This window comes from Rutilus rutilus (genome assembly GCF_951802725.1).
Source record: "Rutilus rutilus genome assembly, chromosome: 14".
NCBI classification, from domain to species: Eukaryota; Metazoa; Chordata; class Actinopteri; order Cypriniformes; family Leuciscidae; genus Rutilus; species Rutilus rutilus.
In genome coordinates this window covers 23,076,060-23,087,271 of record NC_140219.1, presented here as the reverse complement: position 1 = coordinate 23,087,271, position 11,212 = coordinate 23,076,060, and the positions used below count along the sequence as shown (strand labels likewise).

Genomic DNA, 11,212 nt, shown 5'->3' with positions numbered 1-11,212 from the left:
GTCAAAAGCAAATTCCTGGCCAATATTTGGCATCTTTAGCAAAGCCTTTAAAGAAAGAAAGGATGCACATTTTCAAAAGCTACTCTGTGGCTGCACAGTCACAAGGCACATCGGCATCTGGTGCTTCTGTAATTGAGGTAAACATCTGGTGACTGGGTGAAAGAGTTCAACTTGCATTCACCCAGACACTCAGTATATATCAAAGCTTTATGGTCATTTAAACCTGCACAAGTACCCATAAAGCTGGGTAAATGTCACAAATGAGATTATATATATATATAGATATCACAATTCTGACTGCATAAGCAACAAAACTAGATTGGAAGGAGATAAGGAGTAAATATACAAGCTAGAGCTTGTCTAGCATAAACCATTTATATTCATGAAGAAAGATCGAGCCCTTACTGAACTAGCTACTTAAATTAAGCTAAATGTGCTATAAAATGTGTAAATACATAATTTAAGATAAATGTCATGAGATACACAATGACCTACATTTGAACTACTAACCTTAAAGGCAATACAGCACATCTTTTTTTTTTTTTTTTTTTAATACCAATAAAGATTTGAACAGATGATTGTCTATCCATTTTCAGAACCTTAAAGAAATAGTAAAATAAACACTAAAATGTATTACCTGAAATCTTTTAAACATTATTTAAAAATGAAGCATGTTGTTTTGGACCCTACTGACATTCACTGTTCACATTCACTCAATAAAATAATAATAATTATTATTATTCACTGTATGGTCAAAATCACTGTTCAAAATATCTTCTTTTATGTTCCACAGAAGATCACAACATGTGGGTGAGTAAATGACTTTTTGGTGAACTATCCCTTAGTTAAATTGAGAATTGTGACCAAGAAAGCACACCACATATTAACAGATTCCATTTACAAACAACCAGAGTCTTGACTGTGAACACAGGAAACCTCGCAAAATCTCTCACGGTCAAACGTGACTTTGGAATAAACAAACATGGCGGACGACGGGCAAGAAGAAATGGCAATAATAGTGTTTGGACTGCTTTTCGCAGAAAAAAAAAAGAAAAAGGTTTGGATGAAGTCATGTTAAGCTCATTTTCTGATTTGGTTCCACGTGACAATCTACAGAGTGTGTGCGCGTTTGTCCACAACAGGACTTCTGATCGTAAATATTCAACATGATGGATATTTACGATTTGAGATCAGTGCGGCCCAGATGTTCTTCTGAGCAGACAGATTCATTCACTCTTAACACCTCACTCCACAGGAAAATCTGATAAAATAATCTGTAGAACCATCAAGATAATCGGGACTTTAACCTAGGATAGTCGGAAGGGGAGAATTGGGCCCAAAATCTGCCCGATTATCTTTTAGTGTGTGGGTACCTTTACATATAAATCTCTATATTATGCCAAAACACAGACTGATCTCATGAAATGGCGTATGTATGACACGCCAATTCGTATTTCCATTTTTGGCGTGCTATCAACACGCATAATCGCTTTTCAGCGTGTTTATCAACGCCGTTGACTTAACGTTACATTACTCTCTATATAAATATATATGACTTACCCCAACCCCGTCCCTAAACCTACCCGTCACTGGGGTTAATACCATTTATGAGTCTTCCCCTACCATCCTAGTAAAAAAATATCGCTCCCCAGATGTAGATTTACATTTTGCTTCGTTTCGCTTGGACATTTAACGGCGTAGACATACACGCGGAATCACTCGGACATTTAACGGCGTAGACATACACGCGGAAGATGACGGCGTAGACATACACGCGGATAGCTCAAAATGCGTATAGATAACACGCCACTTGACTTGAAAGTGGCGTGTATGTTTACGCAAAGTCATGATGTCATGTTGCAAAACAGACAGGTATTAAAATTCAAAGACAACTTTGTTTACAAATCAATACATCACAAATTATTACACAACAGTGTCACAATCACCATTCTTTGACTTCGAGCTTTGGGCATAAGAGATGGCATCACCAACAGTGTGAAACTTTATTTCTTTGGTTCCTTTCTTTGGGTCATAGTAGCCTCCCCTTCGCAAAGAATCAATGACGGAGATGTTGCATTGCGCCAAAAATACATTGACTCCCAGCTCCTTGTAGTCCTTGCATACCTCTTTCAAAGCATTGACTCCAGCAGTGTCTAGAAACAGCACAGGACTGCAATCTATGACCAATGCGTGTAAACTGGTGTGCTGTAGCAGATACACATCGGTGGACACATCCATCTCTTGCTTCAGGTCTTCTCCACCTTGTTTCTGATTCCTCTGCTTCTCTAGTTTCCTAAGCCTGGCCTTCTCTTTAAGTGGATCCAGTCCCACACTGCGGTACAGTGACTTCTTAAACAGAGTTTGGTTGGCGTAGTAGATGGGAGCCTCGTATCGGAAAACAGCCACTCCTGGTTGGGTCTGAAGGCCCTTGTAAAACCCAATGTCCTCAAAGATCTCACGATCCCCTGCTTGGCCCAGCTGATGGACTTGGGCAGACTGGGTTCGGCCTAGCACACAGAACGCAGAGACCAGAACTCCAATCAGCAGGCCTAGCTCAGTGTTCACTAGGGCTGACGTGGACATGGTAACCAGCCAGATGATAGTGTCCACTCGATTGGCACGCCACATTTTGGGAATGTCCACAAACTTTCGCAGTGCCCCACGGAGATTGACGACTATGATGACGGCCAGAACGCATCTGCAGAGTTAAAGAGGACAAAATTAGGAGAAGTATAGTGGAAATACACACAGTTTCAAGTTAAAAATGGGACTGGGAGTGAAAACCTGAATACTTTAAGGACACTTGTGTGTCTGAAACAACCTCAAATGTTAAGGTCTCAAAATTATTTTGGGTCAATGAAAAAAATTATAATTATACTTTTTTTTTCTTCTGCATGCTGTTCACATCACATGATCATTCTTAAATTATTTTAATAATATTTTAACAAAATTGCTGCACAATTTTTTCAATTTGCTTGAGACTTTTTTATAATTATAGTATCAGGAGAGCTCAATCACCCATATTTTTATTTTTTTATTTTTTACTTTTTACTTTATGCCCCCTAAAAATGAATTTCCAAATCAGAAAGTAAAAGCATGTTTATCATACTGTAGGTGCAGGACATTAACTTTTTTGCTCACCAGCCACTGTGGCTAGTGCTTTTCCAAAGTTACTAGCCACATTTTCACTGGCCACAATTTTAATATCAATACCATGGGGAAAAACTGCCATATAGATTTTTCGAGTGAAGGGGAGGCGGGTTTGTGTGTAACTCGCTGTTGGAGAGATGAGAGATAGAGAAAGTGCAGCTGGTATTGTGTATCTATTCTGTGGAAAATTAATATTGAAAGTGTTTCAAATATTTCAGTATCGATATGTGTCGAAAATTTTTCGACAACACTACATTACACTTAGTTTATCATTTCAGATGCCTTTTTAAAAGACTACAAAAAAAAAAACATTATATATTATAATTATCTAATGTGACTGCTGAAGTCCACCCGCATTTGGAGGGTTGGCGGGTGTTAATGTCAAGCCCTGCAAAGGTGTAATCAAATCACTGTATGAATAATTGCATTTTTATTAAATGTTTTTTAATAAATTATTCTGACTCTTCCTACATTGACAACTTATTTATTACTAAGTTCATGCAAGTGAAACTGCCATAATTTATACGTACTTCTGCAACGAGTAGAAGAGAGGTGCAATAACAAGCAGGACGAGCAGCAGCACTAGAGCGGTCACCAACCCCGAGACCTGAGTCTGGCAACCTGTGGACTCCTTCACAAGAGTTTTGGTCAAGGCGGCGCTGGTCGTGAAACAACGGAAAAAGGAAGGAATGATATTACAGAACCCAATGGCATACATCTCCTGGTTAGGGTCCACCATATAACCATGCTTCTTGGCAAACATCTCTGACAGAGACACAGTAATGGCGAAACCAACGATGGCAATCGAGAATGCATCAACAGCGATATTGGGTATGAGAGACCAGTTCGGAAGCTGTGGTGGCATGAAGCCCGTGGGAATGTTGCCAGCTACAGCCGAGTCATAAGTTTCCTTGAACTTTCCGAAGTGGGAAGCTAGAGTAGCAGCAATGACCACAAAAAGCTCAAAAGGAATGGGGGCCTTGAGCTTAGCCTTGAAGCGGTTGTTGAGCTCTTTCGTGGGTATAAGTACAAGCAAGCAGATCACGCTTGTTATGAGGTCACAAATGTTGGTATGACCCAGATTCTTCAGAAGACAGATCCAGGTTTTTATAAGCGAACCCCAGCCTTGGACACGAGGAAGGTGAAGCCCCAGAAAGTACTTCATCTGGGATGTGAGGATGGTGAGAGAGGCGCCAGTCGCGAAACCGCTCAACAGAGAGTCGGAGAGGAAGACTGAGACAAAGCCAACCTGTAAGAGACCCATTAACACCTGCAACCCAAGCAGTGCAAGACATTAATACATTTAGAGATTTCAAAATATTTATAGAAGAAGCTTAACCTTGATAGATGGACCAACCTGGTAGATTCCCGCAGTGAAAGTAAGTGTTGCTCCCACCATGATTGCATAGCAGCTTCGGTCACATATTAGACCAGTGCTGTTGTCCAAATTTCCCATGATGGTCTGATTGGTGTCCGATGTGTATCCTGCCAGAGTAAGTTCTCTGTCAACAACCTGTCCCACCAGAAGGCACAATACCCCAAACATCCCAACAGAGATGTGCCTGGAGGTTCCCAGCAGGGCGTAGATAATGCTGGCAAAGAAGGAAGTATAGAGCCCATAAATAGGGTCTTGTTCTGCCAGTAAAGAATAAGCGATGGACTGGGGAACCAACAGGATGGCGACGATGAGGCCAGACATGGCGTCCCCAATGATCCAGTCTTTGAAGTGATATCGCGGCAGCCATTTTATGATTGGAATGGAGTCTACGAGCAGGGCTTTGACTCGAGCATGACTGCAGGAACACTTTTTTCCCACCTTCCTTTTCAACACCTCCTTCCATGGCACCTTCTCTTTTACACACTCTTCTAAAAGGAAAGGAACATCCAACCCCGTATTAGCATCATCCTCTGCTGAAACGCTATCACAGACCTCTTCAACTGGCATAATGTCCAGAAACTCTTGCTGAAATAGGACACAAAAAGTACATTAATTAATCTGACTTGAAAAGAAATCGGTTTGTATTACAAAATATAAAGTATCTTAGTAACTTTTTTCATATTCATAAAGATAGAGAAAAGAGTGTAGTTTGGTTTTTGGAAATATTAAGTATGATTACTATTGACTTATTATAAGTCCCTATATCAACTTCTTTTTTCCCTTGAAACACAAAACACACATTTTAGCCTACATCTGTCAAAATTAGGTTTATTCACCTAATGCACCACACTGGCATGAGGTAGTTGTATGGACTTTTCTGACCTTTTTTTTTTTTTTTTTTGAGGGAGGGAGGGAGGGGAGAGCATTTGCTGTATAAATGTAAATACATTACTCACTGCCTAAGAAAGAGATTAGAATAATTTAATCAATCAATGTCAGTACCAGCAGACTTTATTATAGAAACATTATTAACACATCTAACACCTTGACTCTCTCAATCCATAAAAAAAAAAAGAAAAAAAAAAGTCTTCATCAGAAAAAAAACAAAAACCAGATGGCAAATATTATAACTGTAGGAACAAAAATGTACGAAGCATCTGGCACAGTCTTGCTACTTTTCCAACTGCTGCACGTTTGTCCTTATCAGTGAGGCAACATCGGAACTCTAATTTTATCTGCCTGTGATTTGGTTCACATTATGTCAGAATTCACACAGTAGTAACATATGAGGACCATAAAGGATTAATGATTATATAGAGCAGTAAAAACTGTACTGTGGGTGAATTGTGAACTACTTAGCAGTACATAAATGGCATAACGTAGTATATAAACTGAGTACATTAACTACTCAGCTGGACTGTTTTCAAATATTGGTGTATAACATAGTGGTGTAAATTGAAGAAATGCATATCTTTGCATGCTCTCTATCACACTTATTATAATATTTGTCATAACTGCTTAACACCAAATACATTTCCAATGGACTGCAGCTTGCCTTCTTCATATGTCTTCTAATGCATACATGTGAAAAAGGTCATACATCACTGAGTGAAAATAATAAATGTTTATTGAGCAGCAAATCAGCATACTAGACTCACTTCTGAAGGATCATGTGACACTGAAGACTGGAGTAATGATGCTGAAAATTCAGCTTTGCCATCACAGAAATAAAATACATTTTAAAATATATTACAATAGAAAAACAGTTATTTTAAATTGTAAATCTTTTCACAATATTACTGTTTTTACTGTGTTTTTAATCAAATAATTAAAGGCTTAGTGCATTCTTACTGAGCACAACATATTGACCAGTAGTTTAAAGATATGATATAAATTTTACAGAAGAAAAACACATTCCCAAAACTGTAAAGTTGTATTTTATTAAAGTACCTTGGTAACACTATACAATAAGGTTTCATTTGTTATCATTAGTTAACTACATTAGTTAACAAACTACCAATAAGCAATATATTCTTACAGCATTTTTTAACATTTGTTAATGTTATATCTTGTTATGTAGTGTTATTTACAATTATTTGTCTTTGTAGAAATCACATCCTATCCCCAAGTAAAGTGTATAAAGAAACAAGATCATCTTCATGACACTAACCGGATGTGCCACAGTATTTCCAATAAATACAAATCAGCCCGATCATTAAGTACGGGATCAGTAGTTGCTGTGGAGATGCTGAAGAGGTTCTTAGACTAGAGGAGCAGATAAGAAGGCCTGAATGTCCTAAACCGTGAGTACAACCATACTTGGAAAATGATGATGCCTCCCTCCAGCACTATAATCAACCTTCCCCAGCTGTTAGAATTATGTCTCATCAAACAGAGTTACACATTGAGAGGGTAGCAGAGGTGACGAAGAGTCTTTTTTTTTTTACTCAACATCTTTGAGTCAGTTTTTCTTTCTTTCCTGACAATGTGGCTAGACTAACCAGGTGAAAATAAACAAGAGATGCTAGCATTGATCACAGTCACACACAATGAAAACTTTAACTCTTTCCCTGCCATTGACAAACTTTCAGTAATTTATGACACAACGCTTCCACGCCATTGATGGAATTTTCCAGCTTTCTGTGTGTTCACTGTTATACGGTAGGGGGCGCTATTAAGCATCTTCTGAAAGAGTACTGAATCTCTGGATCAAAACACGTGCGAAAAGAAGCAGAAACCATTGATAGAAGCATTGCTTATTACATGTAAAATAACACGATCAACAAACATTAAACAGCATAAATCAAAACTGCTTAATTTTACAGAATTAAATGTCGACCCAGGATGAGGTATAGCTAGGACTGTGAAGCTTTTGGGGTGTTGATGGAATCGATCTACTCCATTTATGTACATCAGAGCACATCAACTGACCACAGGGGTTCCCCAGGGTTCAGTTCTTGGTCCCCTCCTCTACACCACATCACTGGGACACATCATACAGGCACACGGTTTCTCCTACCACTGCTATGCTGATGACACACAGCTCTTCCTCTCATTTCAACCAGATGATCCCACAGTAGCTGCACGGATCTCAAGCTGTCTGGCGGACATCTCGACATGGATGAAGGAACATCACCTGCAGCTCAACCTGGCAAAGACTGTGAGCTTCTCGTCCTCCCTGCCAATCCGTCTCTACAGCACGACTTCACTATCCAGCTAGAATCATCATCAATCACCCCATCAAGGTCGGTCAGAAATCTTGGAGTAACGTTTGATGACCAGCTGACCTTCACAGATCACATTTCAAAGACAGCTCGATCATGCAGGTTTGCACTGCACAACATCAGGAAGATCAGGCCTTTCCTTACTGAGCATGCAACACAACTTCTCGTCCAGGCCCTGGTCATTTCTAGGCTTGACTATTGCAATGCTCTTCTGGCCGGACTTCCATCATGTGCAACTAAACCTCTACAAATGATTCAGAATGCTTCAACTCGTCTTGTCTTCAACGAGCCCAAGAGGGCCCACGTCACTCCTCTGTTCATCTCTCTGCACTGGCTACCTCTCGCTGCTCGCATCAAGTTCAAGGCATTGACGCTTGCTTACAGATCTATCACAGGCTCAGCTCCCTCCTACTTTCACTCACTCCTACGAGTCTACATCCCTACCAGAAGCCTACGATCGGTCAAAGAGCGGCGTCTCGTGGTTCCATCACAGAAAGCCACAAAATCACTTTCCAGAACATTCTCATTCACAGTTCCATGCTGGTGGAACGCTCTCCCCACCCTCATCCGGAATGCAGAATCCCTGACAACATTCAAAAGACAGCTGAAAACCCATCTCTTCCGTGAGCACTTAACCTCAAAAAAAAAAAAAACCTTTCCCTTTAAAACCTCACTTATCGGGCTTATGCTACTCTGAATAATGCCTGAACTTCGTATTTTGAGCACTTCTTGCGTTGTTTTTGCCTCTTCATGATGACTCGCTTAATTTAGTCCTAATTTGTAAGTCGCTTTGGATAAAAGCGTCTGCTAAATGACTAAATGTAAATGTAAAAATGTAAATTTATGTTTTGATCATCATTCTGAATCCGATTCAGATTTAGTCTCTGACAAAAATACAATTTTCTCAGCTTTTTGTTCAAAACGTTTTTTTTTTATTAAACTTACCAACATTTAAGTGTTGATAAAAAAAGAATGCATAAAGCTAGAATAATGTTTTGTTGTTTAAAAGCAGAGGCTCTGTTCTTTCTTTTGATAGTGCATGTTCAGATATTCATACAACAAAATATTCTGGGGGGCCATGACACTTTTGTAAAATTGAAGAAAAAAAAAAATGCTGGTGCTGGCTGGCAACTTAAAACATTTAAAAAAAAAACTCCTGGCAGGGAAAGAGGTCAGGAGGACAGACACCTTGAGGCACTTGACAAGCTCAATGAGAAAGAAACTTGTGTCTTTTGTTAGCACAGGTTTTGTACTTGGATTGAAAAGCAGGACCACCTGGAGCGAAGACCAACATCCAATTCAAAACATTTCATAGGAACCCTGCTGAGGTTAATCTGCACCAAAACCTCAGTGGGGATAGATATCGCTATCTACCAGACCTCACAAAAGAGTGCTGCAGTGATAGGCTAATGTATTTTTGTAGGCCAACCTAGAAGTTATCATCACCCTGGCTCCCTCGACAAAAACTCAATAGGATTTTTCTATTGGTTTTTGGATTATTGAAGAAAACAAGCTGTGACAAACAAGTGCCCTTTTGGTTGGTACTTTGTGGTCCAGTTGGCAGTAAAGTGCGTCACATGATAACGTTCAGTCTGGGGCCACACACACAGGTCATGGTCGTGCATAAAAAAAATGTAGATCATAAATCAGCCCATTACATGTAGGCTAATTGGCTCATTTGAAAGGATGTGAAACCTAAAAGTCAGATTGAGCGGTTGGCATCACCTTTTACATTACAAATTTACTTTTTAAAAATCACATAAACCAAGTGGCATGAATTAGTGAAAGCCTACTGATGATGGGTACTCATAACTCATGATCTCATCTTAAAGGTGCCGTGGAATTCAGATGACGTAGCTTTGAATGATCAAAGGAAGTTTAGTATTATTCTAACAGGAAAGCCACGTTGCAGAAACCGTATTTTTACTTTTTTACTGTAAATTTGTGACAAATTAAAAATCGCAATATAGATAGATAGATAGATAGATAGATAGATAGATAGATAGATAGATAGATAGATAGATAGATAGATAGATAGATAGATAGATAGATAGATAGATAGATAGATAGATAGATAGATAGATAGTCTGAATAACTGCATACTGGTGCCGGTGTTTCTCTCGCTCATATGAATGCTAGTAATCTCAACAAATGATACCAAACATTAATAAATAAAAATCTGCACTCTGCATTGCCTAGATTAATACAGCGCGACGATAAATATATCAATTCCAAGATCACATCAGGTTTCAGCAAACTTAAACTTCTCGTATAATCGTCTAAAATGTAGGAAATGTTATGAAATATATTGATATATGAAAAATAAGTAGCCTATATGAAAGAAACGACGCAATATAACAGTGGTTTGTTTCATGCTCTGTGGTCTAACTTGATGAATGGCACTATTGAAAACAAAACTGCAACGTGTACAACTGACTCATATTAAATCCGCTGACGGAAAAGCTGCACAGATTGTGTTGAAAACTCACCTCAGACCGTCAGTACAACGAGATCGTTTCATTCACTCATGGTCATCCGAGAGACATTGAATCACTTTGTTTGACTAACTGTTACATGTACAGATACTTGAAGTTCAGGATCTACTCCGTGACATATGAAGCCATCAGTTTGTAATATCACGTGGACAGCGAAAAGCCATTACCACTGGTCACGTGACTGCTAATTCCTGGCTGTATCTGAAACCTAAAACTGTCTTCTCAGTATTCATATAGTTTTCGTAGGTCGACAGCACAACCTCACAAAGTTTCTACAGATCCTGTGTCCGGGTTGCGAAAATACTACGGCGAAGGCTTGACTTATGAATATTAATTTTGTGCGCCCAGTAGGTCGAACTCATTGGCCACAAGCAGACATATTCACGGTGCTGTTTGGCTCATGAATATTAATAAGACTAATCGACGTTACAGGAAGGCTGTAACGTCAGCGTTTTCTATTTAATAGTCATAAGTTAAACCCTCGCAATAGTAGCCTATATAATTCATAATGGATTGTCATCCAGGTCTGAATTAGAAATGAATATGACATAATGCCAAGTATGTTAAACTGCTTTGATTTACCTTATTGTCAGTAGAGATGAATTAGGGTAATTAATGTTACATAATGGTACAAGGGGTCCTAGATGTAGTGGTGTATATCTTTAATTTCATGATATTTCTAATTAATTCATTGTCATTTCTAAGCTAACTAATTATCTGGTAAGGATGTAGGATTAATGTTCTAATGAAAGTCACTACACTGTAAAAATAAATATGATCAATAAGTTATGACAACATTGTGTTGTCATATGTTGCTGTAACTCATCAAAATAAGATAAGCAATTTTTAACTTTTTTTCATAAGTTATACATGATTCATCTCAGTTGTTTAAGTCAGTTTAATGTAATTTAAGTTGAAATGACTTAAACTTCCAAGTTGATTGTACTTAAAAAATTAAGGCAGCA

General features: G+C 38.7%; 1 protein-coding gene across 1 annotated transcript; it reads right to left on the bottom strand.

Moving 5' to 3' along the window:
- Window positions 1-551: 551 nt before the first annotated feature.
- Window positions 552-10,598, bottom strand: slc26a2 (solute carrier family 26 member 2). Its single transcript, XM_084430534.1, has 4 exons — window positions 10,242-10,598; window positions 4,508-5,113; window positions 3,681-4,420; window positions 552-2,698 (listed from the first exon to the last, which is right to left on the bottom strand). Exons 2-4 carry the CDS (start codon window positions 5,093-5,095, stop codon window positions 1,924-1,926), a joined length of 2,103 nt encoding a protein of 700 aa, XP_084286660.1. The 5' UTR covers window positions 5,096-5,113; window positions 10,242-10,598; the 3' UTR covers window positions 552-1,923.
- Window positions 10,599-11,212: the final 614 nt, after the last annotated feature.